The sequence below is a fragment of the Schistosoma mansoni genome, assembly GCF_000237925.1.
Source record: "Schistosoma mansoni, WGS project CABG00000000 data, supercontig 0134, strain Puerto Rico, whole genome shotgun sequence".
NCBI classification, from domain to species: Eukaryota; Metazoa; Platyhelminthes; class Trematoda; order Strigeidida; family Schistosomatidae; genus Schistosoma; species Schistosoma mansoni.
This window is the reverse complement of record NW_017386038.1, coordinates 461,453-477,934: the sequence shown is the minus strand read 5'-3', so window position 1 is coordinate 477,934 and position 16,482 is coordinate 461,453. Positions and strand designations below refer to the sequence as shown.

The 16,482-nt window shown below is 36.9% G+C and overlaps 2 protein-coding genes and 1 non-coding gene across 3 annotated transcripts; all 3 read right to left on the bottom strand.

Moving 5' to 3' along the window:
• Positions 1-2,950: 2,950 nt before the first annotated feature.
• On the bottom strand, positions 2,951-11,830 carry Smp_195000 (ng,ng-dimethylarginine dimethylaminohydrolase,putative; the record flags this gene model as incomplete). The annotated part of the gene is made up of 3 exons (XM_018789631.1): positions 2,951-3,091; positions 6,449-6,577; positions 11,564-11,830. Coding segments are annotated over 3 exons (537 nt in total), but the record flags the coding sequence as incomplete, so codon positions are not given.
• Smp_tRNA_00593_Gln_TTG.1.1 lies at positions 5,450-5,516 on the bottom strand. Its single transcript has one exon. It is a non-coding gene (tRNA).
• A 4,143-nt stretch (positions 11,831-15,973) lies between the features above and the next one.
• On the bottom strand, positions 15,974-16,255 carry Smp_052560 (ng,ng-dimethylarginine dimethylaminohydrolase,putative; the record flags this gene model as incomplete). Its single annotated transcript, XM_018789620.1, has 2 exons — positions 16,139-16,255; positions 15,974-16,008 (listed from the first exon to the last, which is right to left on the bottom strand). Exons 1-2 carry the CDS (start codon positions 16,188-16,190, stop codon positions 15,974-15,976), a joined length of 87 nt encoding a protein of 28 aa, XP_018646442.1. The 5' UTR covers positions 16,191-16,255.
• Positions 16,256-16,482: the final 227 nt, after the last annotated feature.

Here is a 16,482-nt window from a genome sequence, read left to right as displayed (position 1 = left end):
AATTTCTAGCCAGAAATAATAGAAATTAGATCATAGGAAAGTGCTAGGAACATGGCCATAAAGAGTAGAAGATACTCGTAAGTTACTAGTATTTGACCACAGATGCCTTGGAAATATTGCTCTCATCTGCTGAGGTCACGGGGTAAGTAATAGTGAGGTTAGACACAGGGTATTAGGGAATGATGGTAACTCAGTTGATGAGGTCGTGAATCTTCATCGACTGAGATGGTTGGGCCATGTGTTACGTATGCCTAAACACTGATTACCACGACGCGCTATGCTGATTAGTGTTGGCGATGGTTGGAAGAAAGTTAGGGGCGGCCAAACCAAAATGTGGCATTAGTGCTTGAAGTCACTAACTTCTAGCCTGAGCCATGTTGGCAGATGCAGACTACCTGGTTGGGGTCCACGTGACTATCGTAACCAATGGTTGGAGACTCTAGGTGACATGGCTCAGAATCGATCACAATGGAACAGGTGTTTGCACCATTTATCTTCCCTTAAACATTGAGATTAAAATTGCTGCATATCTGTCTTCCTTCCTGTACCATATACTTATATACAATCTTTCTTTTATATATTACCACCATTCAATTAGCTACTATGAATCCGGTGTTCATCTTGTTGTGCTAACGAGTTATGGCAACTAGAACCGATGCATGTGTGTGCTCGGTCCTACGTTGTAGCTGACTGACTGGCTAGGATTTAATATATCTACTGAGTTATTAAAATAACCCGTCTATATGTATTCAAAGATTATGAAGAGATATCGTTTATCACCCCAGTTTCTTGTCGCTTTGATGGAACCATCGAACTTAACAGCATATAAACTTCTGATTATCAGAATGTTGATGCGATATCGTAGGAGTTGTCCTCGTTTTTAAACGTCAGTTTCAATGTTGGCACTTGCGGTGTAGTTACGTGAAAGGCCTTGAAGAGAAAATGTTCAAATTTATCATCCAATTACTAAATCGACCAAACTAGGTGTTTCAATTTCTAATTAATGCTAATCCTCAGTCAAACATATTTACACGATATAAATACAGTACACCATCAGATTTAGGTATATAGCTTTGCAGAAATTTATAGCCCATTAAAAAACCCAAGTAACTAATCACTGTAGGCAGGAGTATCCATAAAACTACTGTTAGTACCCCCATAAGTGGCCGATTGATTAGCCAATAAATGTCATTAGATAACTAATATCAGTATGTTCAAGTTTGTGCACAAGTGCATTTAAAGTTATTCAAGCCGAATGGTATTGTTTGAAATTGTACATTACATAAATGGTGAGAATGTATTGTGTTTCATTTGTTACTCTGTGTTCCATGTAAGATCACTTATCTTTAGTTGTATTCACGATAACTCACACTAAAAATATACTGCGTTCAAATCCAAACAAGGTGTATCATTTAAACAGATCATCTGTTGTAGGCATAAGAATACGTGAATGGTCTAGTTCAAGGCCATAGTTTTTGATCAAAATAAAGATGGGGGTAATAAATCAAGTTAAAACTGGTAAGGGGGACTGCCAAATAGTTACTGCTATTAATAAAGATGTAGACAAACATCAACTCTGAGATGCAGATTCACCCAGCTGACGAGTCCTTAATAGGACGAAACGCGCGTCCTGGATTCCACTGCTAGCCACTATCCATCTTTGCTTAAAATATTAGATTGTTCCGAGATGAAACACAATTGTGTATGAAGTCCACGACAAACAAACTTCCCTTTTAATAGATTATACTCTGGTTGTTCGAAATAGACATACAAAATTACATAACTAGGGTAATAACAATTTGTTACTAACTTCAAGAAATTACAGTATTTGTTGAAAGTACGTACATTTTTAGTCAAACGTTTAGGAAAATACGTTTTCGATTGATCATAAAGCAAAAGGATAGGGGGTAAAAAGCAAACACGTTTTACACTATATAAAAAATATCCCCTTTTTCATTGATAAACTTTATTAATATTTATCCTTATCAGCGTGCATCCATTTTGTATCCGCGCCTTATTTAATGTGAACAGATCAAACTTTCGACATTTGGGTAAAATTAAACATTTACCCTCAAATGCCCTGGTACGGCCGAGAGTGGGGAGAGTCCACTCTCCCTCTCAAAATGCTCTCACATGGCCACTGACACGGAAGTCCTACTCACTGCCTTCTCCTGGCACCCATGTTGTTTACGAAATCGAGAGGACGAAAAGAGAATGTCCGACGCCTTAACCGGGTCGTTGGACACGGTTGGACCCTGATTCCAAACCAATGGTGTACATGAGCTCCATTATCCTGAAGGAACAAATAGTGTATGAATCAATCGTTGGTCACTGGCTACCATGGGACTGCATCTCCTCACGGTGGTCCACTGCCTTGTGGATCAGACCTGTAGGTCAAATGCTCCAGATGTGACCCCTTAAGAAAACTAACTGCTTCAGTTTGAGCACCTGGGCAGTATCACAGCCCTCACACAAATCAAATGAGATTTGTGTGGCGCATATTTATCTGGTGTCCACTTTGTACCAATATTTATATGTTTAAATAAATCAATAAATAACCACTTTATTTAAGGTCATTTATTATAATTAACCGGATAAAACAAATCAAACAATTTTTTTTGTTTCAAAAAGAAAGTATACAATAATTTATGAAAACAGCCTAACAAATAAAAGTATTTAGAAGGAAGTTATTAAACTTGATTATAGTCTATGTATGTGTAACCATTATTGTTATATATATCAGTCAGTCAGTCAGCTACAACATAGGATCAGGCACATTTATGCATCGGTCCAAGTTGACATACCTCAACAACAAGATGTTGTATATGTAACTATGTGGATTACACCATATGTATATGTACTCAACCAGTGTACTATCGTTTGTCAATGATTCAAAGTTTAAATTAAAAAAAAAGCAGAAAATAATAATAAAGATAGAACTATGAAGTTTTTATGGAATCGTTGAAATGATATTCTTTTGACGTCCAAAAGGTCCAGCAAATAAAGCAAGTTTTGATAATGAAACACCGGCGTTAAATAATTCCGGGATATGTATTTGACTACGATAATAGTTGATTTTATTTTCAAATACCTAGAGAAATACAAAAAAAACAAAGAGGTGATTGTAAAGTTGTTGCTAGGTAGAAAAAGAGACCAAAATTGGATCCCGTTTTTCTCATCGAGTGGTCAATGACTGGAACGCATTACCCGAACAAGTGGTATCAGCTCCATCAGTGAATATTTTCAAGGAGAAGCTGGACCTTCACTGGAAGGCAATCTGTCAGTATTAACACAGGTTCATCAACCTACTATCCTCCTTATCACTGAAGACTAAAAGCAAATAAAACCAAAACTGTGTTGCTTTCAATTCTATTCCTATTCATTAATAAGACTTCGACTTTGTTGTAAAATGTTCCTACTTAAATTTCAAATCAATTCATGTATTGCATTAAGTTAAGGGTTTACTACCACGCTGTATTTATATATTGAATATGTTTATAACAGAGGAATGTGATGGTGATGTTACTTGGCTTGTAACTAATAAGTCACAAATTCGACCTCTTGCTCCATACTTAGGGTAGCTCATTAGCCTTCACATAACATAGCAAGTGGATCGAATTCATAAACATGCAATTATTAATCGAATTACATTATATATGAAAACCAATATCATAATCTCCTTTTCTCTTAGTGATATTTCACGTCGGTGACTAATCAACCAGATTCTGAGTTATTTATAACGGGATGATTAATCAGATATCACGGTTTGAATAATTTTTTTCTGGTTAGCGTTTTTTTAGCGAGTTGGTTTTCTACGGGATGGGGTCGCTAACCCCATGCCCGACCCTCCTCCTTTACCCGGGATGGGACCGGCAGTAGCCCCCGGAGGAGCTACAGGCGGATATCACATATGAACAAATGAAACTTAGACAACATTCGATGAATAAATCTGATACTTGATGTTGGAAAAGTTGCACCCAAATATACATACATACGTTACGTTACTAGTCATTTACACAAATTCCTTACAGTGAAGTTACATAAATTCAATCCTCAAGAAAGGAAATGAAAATAATGAATCTAAAACCCTTACTACCTTATTTTAGCCCATGATTGTATTTTAATAATTACGAGTTACATTAATATTTTAAAATTTGCATTTCGTGCCAAAAGTGAATCCGAAATGGAAACTTTAACCACCTGTATAAGATGATTCCTTTTACCATCGATTGTCGCTTTGATTAACTTACTTGGTATTGCCAAATGAATACCGCTTATACTGTCTAGTGTATGTGTAAGGTGTTGTGTAACATTCGATCTTTAAAAATTTACTAACATCTGTCCTTGTATTAGTATGGGATATTGTTCATTCCAATCAAAATTACGATATTGTAAACAACATTACGGCGTTATTTCAGTTTAGAAGAAAGATACGAACCCTTTTTTATTCAATACTTGGAAACTTTGATTACGTAGAAATAACACCCTTTCGTTTATATTATGTCCAATACTTGAGGTCATATCATAATCTTAACTAATATTATGCAATATCATTTCGTTTTTATTGACTTCCACTTGAATAAGTTTAAATATGCTCACTAGTGATTGGCTCCAAGAGGTATTTCCTGGAGTTCTAGTGAGAAGCAGTGACCAGTGGAGTTTAGTCGGGTCTGTTGTGAGATAGTAACTCACTGAAGACATTGGTGAATGGTTGCTCGATTTCGTGGATTGGTTGAAGTTAGACATTAACACCGTTGCATGCCGGCCGGCTCAGTGGTCTAGAAGTTAAGCGCACGCGAGCGAGACTCATAGGTCCTAGGTTCGAACCTCGTGAGGTGGGATCGTGGATGCGCACCGCTGAGGAGTCCCGCAATAGGACGAAACGGTCGTCCAGTCCTTTCAGGTTTTACATGGTAGTCTAGCTTCAATTGACTCATGATTTCAACAATAAAATTTTGTACAACTCCTCTATTTTGCTATAGACTACAATTTGTGAAAACTACCTATAAATACGATTGTACAGCTTCGAAAATGATATCGCTGAAAAGAAAATTTGCTTCGCTAAAGCATTTTCATTCTTTTTAAAGTTCTTATCACTTTCTTTGATTATACCAATTATTTATATCAAAAATAATCATCTGATTGGTATAGAAACAGACATATCATGGAACTAATTGATTGCAAAATAATTGATTAGTATACCAAACAACTATATGGGATACAAATTCATTTAGTATTGTTTGTTTGAATCTCCCCAATGATGTTTTAGGACTGCAATTGATCAATCTCTAATTTGCATATGTGTATACTGTGCGCATTGCCTCAATATATCCTCAATTAACAAGCATTGTAAGCAAAGATGGATAGTGGCTACCAGTGGAATCCAGGATGCGCGTTTCGTCGTATTTTGGACTCGTCAGTTGGATGTAGCTGCATCTCAGAGTTGATGTTCACTCTGGGACTCGAACCCAGTACCTATCGCTTCAAATGTCATCGCGTTATCCACTCGGCCACTGATATGGGATACAGTTCTATAGTTGATTCCTAGAATTATTGATTTTAATGGTTCCATCTAGTGTGATTAATGCTGTTTATTTGATTTGACATTTCGCTCTACTGATTAATAATTCTGAACTGAGTTAACTACAGCTTAATCTAGTCAAACATCTAAAGAATTTTTTGGGTGATAATTTTGTTACCATAAGACTTGTATTACTATCATTATTAGTAGTAGTTACTTACTTACTTACGCTTATTACTCCCAGTGGAGCATAGGCCGCCGACCATTAGTAGTAGTAGTCAAATTGAAAAAGGTTTCTTTCTTAAAAGCTCATAAATGAATTATCCTTCAAACCGACGGTTGTAATATTGAGTTATTTATTTTCCTTACCATTGTTTTCCCTGTTCAATAAAAGATATATCTCTTTAAATTTACTAACCTTTATATACATATTCCACAGTGTTAAAGAGCTTGATGTAAGCCATATATTGGTTGCACTGGGTTAACTGCATCCATTCTGTTTTTTCCTACTAAATCCTGAGATGTCACTCATAACTTTCTTTTTGAACTGAACTTTCAATTTTTAAATTTCCTCTGTGCGATTGGGATTAATTGTTCTACATCACTTGTAGACCTCTTCTCTTGTCAGTGTGCTGATATGAGGTGTGGTAACCTTTACTAATAAACATTCATCTCAGAAAATACGCTAATGATTACTGACTAAATGCCTATAAGAGACCTTAGAAGACTTTTCCACCTTCAGAGAAACTTGTTGCATTCAACAAAGTGTACTTATCTATGAATATATCCACATCTTTTAATTTTGATATATCACAGTTGGATATTTTTTATCATCATCATCATCATTGTGAATTATACAAACATAAATAAGTAATACCAGTAAAAAAGAAGGGAGAATACTATTTATCATAATACAATTCCACTTACTCCAATACTTTTTGGTATCATTTGTGATGATAAATGCAATAGATGATGATTGATATATAAAACATTAGCAGCATGATCCTCTGGTAATGTGATCACTTTATAAGTATGTGAGGCTACACGACCAATTTCCTAAAAATTAAATATATTTACAAATAGAATAATGGTAGAGCACAAAAACTTTTGCACATTAGCTAAACAACATACTATTGAGAGTGAAAAGTAGGATCAAGTAAAACAGTGAATAAATTTAAAAGTATGGAGAGAGTAAACAAAATGGTCCTCAGATGTCCTGGTACGATCGAGAGTGGGGAGAGTCCGCTCTCCCTCTCCAAATGCTTTCACATGGCCACGCGTATATAGCCTCTGTCAGGGAAGTCCTACTCACTGCTTTCTCGTGGCATTACTGTTGTTTACCAAATTAAGAGGACGAAAACCGAATGTCCAGCGCGTTAAATGGGTTAGTGGATACAGAAAGTCCACATAGGGGAAATGGGAAACCCTGATTCCAAACAAATCGCGCACATGGGCTCCAGGATCCTGAGAGAACAAATGGCGTATGAATCAATCGTTGGTCACCGGTTATCATAGGACTGAATCTCCCTACGATGCTCCACTGCCTTGTGGATCAGATTTTTAGGTCGAAGGCCTCCTAAGAAAACCACCCGCTTCGGTTTGGGTACACGGGCAGTATCACAGCTGTCACACAAATCAAATGAGATTTATGTGGCGCATATATATCTGGTGTCCCTTTGTACCAATATTTTTGTTTAAATAAAATAAATAAATACAAAACTTTTCGACTCTGTAAGGAAGTTCACAACATGTGCTTGAAGCTTGAGCAATGATAGTAATCTTCGATTGGAAACTTTGGATGGAATGATTACTAAACTTGTTACTATTGTATTTATACTTAATAATTCTCTGAGTTATCAGCCTATTGTCATTTAAATACTCGTTACCCTTGAATTACATTGGTCCTTTTGAGAAAATAAACTCAATGGAATAATAATTTAAGATTTTACAACTATTACAGCAGTTTTATGGTGTAGGAGTAGGTTGGAAGAAAACTAGGGGCGGCCAGACCAAAACGTGACACAAATCGATGAAGTCACTGACAAGTGAACTGAGCCATGCTGGTAGGTGTAGAGTACCTGGTTGGAATCCGCGAGATGATAGCAATCGATGGTTAGAGACCTTGAATGACATAACTCAAAATAGTTTGCATTGGCGAAGGTGCATCTACTTTTTGTGTTATTCCAAGCTCTAATCTTCTGAATTCTTCATGTCTCTATCTTTTTCCAAATTTATTTCACTAGATTATACTCCTTGAATAACATCTTCAAACCCTAATCTTTCCGACTACTGCTTATACTCTTACTACTTCTACCACTGCATCTGTGTGCTAATGTGGTATGGCAACTCGGACTGACATACGAACTTCTACGTTGTAACTGACTGACTGATTACAGCAGACATCATTCGAAGATACGTTGGAAATTTAATTAGTTCGATCACGACAGACTAATTTAGTAACTAATATTTCTTTATAAGCAATGTTTATAGGACTATATATTGTCAAATTAACAAGTTATTGTCAAATGACTGAAGACATTCACCAAGAAACCATGAGCCTAAATTTCACGCTATTTTCCACTTCTTAGTAAAACGTATCTGTAATTTCAAAGAAACTGATGCTTCCTTTGGGATTCGAATCCACACCATGCAGTTTCACTGAATGAGACATTCGTAATGACTTGTATAGATTACTTAGATTACTGACCATAACACAGTCTAATTGATAGAACATTCAATGCAGAAAATTCAATCGAGCCATAAATTAAACTTTAACTATTTTATTATTTATTTATTTATTTGAACACATAAATATTGGTACAAAGGTGCACTAGATATATATGCGCCACACAAATCAAATGAGATTTGTGTAAGGGCTATGATACTGCCCAGGTGCCCAAACTGAAACAGGTGATTTTATTACTGGGCCACACCCCGAGCCTTTGAACTAAAGGTCTGATCCACAAGGTAGTGGAGCAACGTAAGGAGATGCTGTCCCATGGTAGCTGATGACCAACGATTGAATAATACGCCATTTGTTCTCTCAGGATACTGGAGCCCATGTGCACCATTGGTTTGGAATCAGGGTTTCCCAACTCCCCTAGGTGGACCCTCCGTGTCCACCAACCCGGTTAAAGCGCCGGACATTAGCTTTTCGTCCTCTCACTTTCGTAAACAACACTCCCGCCACGAGAAGGCAGTGAGTAGGACTTCCCTGGCAGAGGCTATATATTCGCATGGCCATGTGAGAGCATTTCGAGAGGGAGAGCGGACTCACCACACTCTCGGCCGTACCAGGGCATTTGCGGGCAAACTATTTTAATCAGAATGTTTTACTGTTAAAAATTCTATTTCACAATACTTGATATATGAAAAGAAAAAACTTTGGTAAATGATACAACCTCCTTATATTTCATTCATAAAAAGATACACACATATACATAGAACAATTAAAAACACAAGATTATCTTTGAAGTGATAAACGAATACCTGAACCACATGTTAAACATGTAAACTAAATTACTACTCATTACCCATGTTACATTAAAGATAATTACAAAATTGCTCAAAATGAGAACACAAATATACGCGTATGTATTCATTTGAATATAACCGACGATGTAATGAAAAAAAAACACACATTAAAGGAACCACTTTCAACGAGTCCATTATTAGATCCCTACTATCATATATACATATAATCCATAGTAAATAATTTATTTATAAGAATGATAAGAATTTAGTAGGTTGTAATCAAAACTTTAACTACATAGGTTTAAGTATATATTTATAGAAAGGAATCTATGAGGTAATAAGAGTTAGTCAGCCAGTCAGTCACAACGTAGAACTTCGTACGTACGTACGTACGTACGTACATCAGTTCAAGTTGCCATACCACAATATTAGCACAGAGATTCAGTTGTCGATTCAAATCCCATAGTGGTAGAGGTAGTAAGAGTATAAGCATTATGTGAAATATTAGAGTTTGAAGATGTTATTGAAGGAGTATAATACAGTGAAATAAATTTGGAAAAAGATGGAGACATGAAGAATTCAGAAGGTTAAAATTTGGCAGAACACAATGAGTGGATGCACCTTCATCATTGCAAACGATTTTGAGTCATGTCATTCAAGGTCTCTAACCATCGGAGGAAAACAAATTCCGAATATCTTTACATTGTTACTTAAGGTAGTTAGATGTTGTTTTCCAGGAAGAAACACTATCACACCCCAATACAGTCAGCAGTAACACTTGACACTACGACTATGAGTTTGCTTACCATATACCTCAACCAATCTCCATGGGATATTATGACCTAAAGAAATTATTATTTCAGCCAACACAGCTCAACCGAGTATAAGAATAGGTAAACCTAACCACCACATCAAGGTAGCAGTTATGGTCGGAACTCATTTTTATGAATACTTACGTTTAACCTTGGTGTTACTTTATAATAAGGTAAAGCCACAAGTGAGAAAAACTTGTGAATTATTGCTGACATATCATGTCTATACTCTCAGTGTTACATTTTAACTAATAAAACTAGAAAGAAAACTAGTTTTATGAATAAGATTTGTGAGAAACGTTTTGAACAAACATTTATTGTAAAATAATTACTTCGTATAAAATGTTTAAAAAAGGAGCCATTCATTACCTTACTTATGGTAAAGTAATTACTTTTAAATAAATATAAACCTAATGAAGATTGAAAATTTGATCACTACTTGAATTTAACACATTTCATTATTAAAATAATCATTTATGCTCTGAACAAACTAAAAAACTGTATAGATGTAGTATCTATATTTTGTTACTTAAGAAATGGATACATTATTAATTAAATGATCATTGTCCTTGTTTAACTATTCCTTTTATTAACAATCATTGAACTAACTCAACAATGACCGATTTTAAAAAAACATTTACAAAATGAATGAAACGAATGCGGGATCGTGGATGCGCACTGCTGAGGAGTCCCATAATAGGACGAAACGGCCGTCCAGTGCTTCCACGTTTTCCATGGTGGTCTAGCTTCAATTGACTCATGATTTCAATTATGAAAATACTAAATTCTCTACAAAACCCCTTCTGATGAAAAATGAATATACTCAATGATATTGAGAAATGTAAGGAAATTATACTATTTACACTATTAAACAGGGTTCCAAGGATTTTTCTAGTAATTAACGAATTCCCCTGTCATTAGGTTGAGAGTTTGAACCCTGTTTCACATACTTCAATCTGGTGAGCTGGTTAGTATGACTAGCCCCCAAGTGCCCTGGTACGGCCGAGAGTGGGGAGTGTACTCTCCCTCTCGAAATGCTCTTACACAGCCACGCGTATACAGCCTCTGCAAGGGAAGTCCTACTCACTGCCTTCTCGTGCCACGGGTGTTGCTTACGAGATTGAGAAAACGAAAAGCGAATGTCCGGCGCTTTAACCAGATTGTTGGACACAGAAAGTCCACACAAAGGAGTTGGATAACACTCATTCCAAACCAATGGTGTACATGGGCTCCAGTATCCTGAGGGAACAAATGGCGTATGAACCAACTATTGGTCACCGGCTACCATGGGACTGCATCTCCTTAAGATGCTCCACTGCCTTGTGGATCAGACCTTTAGGTCGGGGGCTCTGGGTGTGGCCGCTTAAGAAAACCAACTGCTTCGGTTTGGGCATTTGGGCAGTATCACAGCCCTCACACAAATCGAATGAGATTTGTGCGGCGCATATATATCTGGTGCCACGTTTGTACCAATATTTATGTGTTGAAATAAATAAATATAAAAAGTATGACTAACCCTTGCACAAATTGTACGACTAAAATTCCAGAACATAAAACTGTACATAGTAAATAAGTTATACTACAAATTAAAATATAAATTAGGGTGCCTAAAATAACCAAAAGAAATATGAAAAGCTCCATAAACGATTGTTTTTAGACATAATAATAGAAGTGTACATTCCATATAGTTTGTGTTACATAGTGAAACAGGAAAGATATTTTAAACCAATATATGTGAAAAATATTATAACTTTACCTTTAATAGTTGTTTAGCTGCTTCACTTTCACCTACTGCCAGTACATTAATCCCAGCCACACCAACAGCATCTTTAAGGGAACGAAAAGGCTGAGGCAACTTGACAATAGAAGTTGCATATTCTGGGAATGCACGTGCCACAGCGTGAGCACCAGCCTCATTAGTATGAGCGGAAATGCCCACAATAATTTCTTGACCTAGAATAACAAGTTTGAGATAGATGTTAAGTGAAGAAGGGAAGTCTACAATACGAGAAACTAAATTTAACTGAGAATATATAAACGCGTAACCAAGTATCGGCTTATTACAATTAACTATGGACTGCACACGTGTGCATACAAATGGTAAAAAATATCAAGACTTAAGTATGGTAGGTTTTTAATGAGGTACTTCGATCAATGTGTATAAATCAAAAATATATAAGAAAGTATGTATATGTAAAAGTGCTATCGATTTTTAAATTGCTCAGTACCTAGAAGGCCAAGCTATTTAACTTTACCCATTAGATATCAAGCGTGAACGGATTTTGGTTCGGGTAGCCAAGTAGTATTATCAAACTTAAAATGAGGCTGAAAACTGAACAAAAACTTTTATGTAGTAACATTAGTGTCATTACTAATTAAAACTATACTAAGCATATTGTTTAACGTTCGATCACAGTCAGTTCATGGAACAACATCAGAGAACTCCATACAATTCAAACAAACCATCGGTAACTTCATTGAGTGATAGTATATTCTGAACTACGACCGTACCTGCCACCTTGAAGTGGTGGTCAGGTTTGCCTATCATTACGATTCAACCGAGCTATATTAACTAAAACACATGTACCTTTAGGTCCTATCATGTCAGGCAGATCGGTTGGAGGACGGTAAAACCAAAGGCAGCAACTTAAGACTCGGTGGCGAAGTTGTATTGCTTACTGAGAAGGGGATGTGACAGCAGTAAGGTGTTTCCATCGGACAAACATCTGTAGCGACTCTGCGTTCTCACAACGAAAGAAAGAGATTAGAAAGGGTCGACCATAAAAATCTCACACCTCAAATTACACCATAGATTTCCATCTCCGAAGGCTAAGACTTTTGAAGTAAGGAGCCAACACATCAAAAACTCCCCATGAAAATGCCATGCGTTACCACCCTCAAGCGTTCGTTTCTTCGGCTTTGTGGTGACGCCACCAGGTTGCTATGATCACCACTACCAAAAGACTCTGAGTCTTCATCAAACAGGACTATGTCCTCTGCGTATTCTAAATCGATAAGTGAATATCCTGGAAGGAGATCAATCCCCGAAAACTCAGTCGATGAGAACGTTATTTCCAGCAGTAGGTCTATAATGAAATTAAACAAAAATGGACAGTCTTGTCAAACACCACTTGAGGTTACAAAATCAGATGACAGTTCGCTATAAGCTTTGACTCAACTGGTAGTGTTCGAGTAAAAAGTCTTCACAAGGCTTATGTACTTCAGAGGTACACCTATTGATGACAAACTCTGCCACAGAACCTCTCGGTCTGCAGAGTCTAATGCTGCTTTTAAGCCAAGACAAACTATCATTGCATGTCTGTGCTCTAAAACCTGACGAAAAGTGAATATGTGGTCGATGCAGCCACGACCAGGTCTGAAGCCAGCCTGATTTCCTCGTGTTTACAGTTCACGAGTTTTAGTTAAGCACTCGATAATTATTGAGGCTAGTATTTTAGATGCTCTATTAGTTAAACTAATCCCTCTATGGTTATCAACGGATTATTTTGACCCCTTCTTATATATTGGGACAATAAGTGATTGCGACCAGTCAGATGGGATTACATCCAACTCCCAGATTTTAGACAAAATATTAATCAACCTAATCGCTAAAATTGGACCACCATACATAAAGACCTCTGGAGTCGACCCATCTGGACCAGCTGTTGTTCCTCGTTTCAGATTAGTTATAGCTTTTTGAACTCCAATTAGAGTCGGGGGGGGGCCACTTCAATGTTCCATTCAGGCTGTTAGGCAATGATGGGTAGTTGTAAAGTAGCTGAATTGCTCTTTAAAGTGTTCCATCCATCGCTACAAATGTCTGGGCTGAAAGCAGATACGATTATCGTCTTTTTCCGAGACTGTCTCGCTTACACTTGACTTCTTAATTCTAGTTTCTTTTATTAGTCTGAAAAGCTGTCTGGTGTTACCTACAGCCACTACATTTTCCATCTCTTTCGCTTTCATTGGCAAACTAATACAAGTCCTCCAACTAATGAGGTTGAAAAGGCTACAAGTAATCTCGAGCGATGGAGAGCAGCGGGGCATGATGGACTAACCTCTGAGACTTTTAAGGGTTGTGGTCCAGTTTTAGCAGCTAGATTAACTGAAATCTTAGCTAAAATCTGGAAAATGTACGTAACACCATCTGATTGGTCTGGATCGCTGATCGTCACAGTTTATAAAAAACGGAAAGAATTTTCTCGCGACAATCAAAGAAGAATCAGTTTAACTAATACAGTGTTTAACTGGTGTCTGACGGAATCTCGGCACAGATCCATAAGGTTTGATTGGTTCTTTGCCAACTTGCATCACTTGTGACGTACGCGAAATATCCGTCTTTTAACCAAAGGGCGAGTTGACTGCGCAGCGGTTCATTCCGTTCTACTCCATGGGTGTGAAACATGGCCATTAAGAGTAGAGGATATTCATAGGTTACTGGTATCTAACCATAAGTGCATGCGAAACACTGATCGTGTATTTTGGGACCATGGAGTAAGCAATATCTGAGTTAGGAATAAGATACTAGATAATGATGGAAATTGATTGATTGGATGGCAAATCTTCAACAACAGAGGTGGTTGGGATACTTTTTGCATATGCCCAACCATTGTCTACCTCGACAGATGTTTTCTAGTGCAGGAGTAGGGTGGAAGAAAGCTAGGGGCAGTCAAACCCAAACAAAGCGTCAGTCCATGAATACATTCACAATTGAATTTATCTATGCTAATAGGTGTAGAATACGTGGTTGGCGTGTGCATGATTATCGTAACCAATGCTTAGCGACTTCAAACTGCATGACTCAAAATCGTTTGCAATGACACAGTTGCACTGATTCTTTAACTTCCCTCGAATCCTGAGGCTCTAAATTTCTCATAACTATTGAGCTTTTTTTCGCTAATTTATATTTTCTCTTTGAGTCGTGTGTCTGGTGCCTAATTTTTCCCATTACTGCCGATACTGTTACTACCTCTAATATTCTGGGATTTGGCTTAACAACTTCATCTCTCTGTGCTAATGGGGTATGAAAACTTGAACCGATGTACGTACATACAGGTTCCATGTCGTGACTGACTGATATTCTGCCTGATTATTCATGGTTTGTCTCCGGATTGCTCTTATACTGACCAAAATAACGAACTAAGGTAGGATTAACTATATGCAAGTGATACTTTAAAAACATCTGCCATCAAATCATTTTAACTTGAGCGTGTTCCCTACTTTGAAAAACATGTTTTGCAGCTAAGTGAAATGTAAACATAACTGTTTAGCATTCATACTCTTTCTTTAGTAATCAAATGAATATTGAACTGTGAAACAGTTTATGTAGATAAGTGAAAAACAAGGGAAAATTTCCGCATATGATAAAATCCAGTCATCTACCAACCCATAAATATCGGCGCAGATTTAGAAATCTCTACTATATTATGAGACATTATGCTGTTTGAAATATTAAATTAGTGAATATTTATCATCCAAAAGTTATGCAAAAGATAGAGAACCTTTGTAATACGTGAAACTTGAACTCAGTGTCCGCATACATAGACAGTATTTCCCACTACGTAATTTAAACCAGAATAGTGGAGAAAGGTTACGATGTCCAGATGTATTTACTGACTTTTGAATGCCCTATAGTATATTTGATTCATAGTTAACATACTAGATCATTCAATTAACAGCATATTTTAATTGACACTTTATGTCAAGTGCGACATCCTATAAGATATCTTTACCAATGCTCTAAAACGATTTAGTCACATAAACTGGAACGCTTAAATTCGCCTCAAATCTGTAAATGAAGCAAATTTATCATACACCTAAGTTTTTCTGGACAACTGACCAACGCTTTTTGATCATATGTGTGACTAAACGAGATTTTAAACATGGCTATTTAAGGGATTGTAGAGTGAAAAATATTTTTATTACATCACTTGTACATGTGTAAAATTACCTGTGAAGAGTACATCACTCCCCTCGACTTGAGCGTTTTCTGTATTTAACTCAACTATTTTAATCCCCAGTTCTTTTTTGAGAGTATGACGAATTAGGTTGACCTGGAAATATTAGAAAAACACGCAAATATATTCTACTTCTCCTTGTCTGTGACATCGATATGGGTTACACATCAGTGCTGTCCCATTAATTATAACAGCTGTGTCGTCTACTTTTACACACTCAGGATGACGTTCATCGGCTTCCATTTCAAGTACATCAACTCCGTTCTGTCTCAATGCCTCCACGAATTTCTCTCTCTCATTGCACGCCTCCTCATAGTCGAATTTTCCACCCTTTTTTCCTGGTATGTTAGCATCAGGAGACATCAAAAATTCTTCAAACGATCTGGGTATTTGGCTTACTACTGCGTATTCATATTGGAATGCCATTAAAACGAAATACACCAAACACTACAACCTAAGCGCCACGTTTACGTTCAAACTCCAAATTAATTGAATCTCTTCAGAAATAGCAGGTTGGTGGACCTGAATTAATCTTTATAGCTTTCTTTCAAATGGAAATTCGGTTCCTTTTTGAAAAATTTGACTGATGGGGCTGATACAACTTATTCAGGTAAAAGGTTCCAGTTATACGGTTCAAATGGTTCTGGACGGAATAGAAGAAGCTTTGAATTACCGAGCTTCCGTATTTGGTAGCACTGAATAACCATTGTCTTCTGGT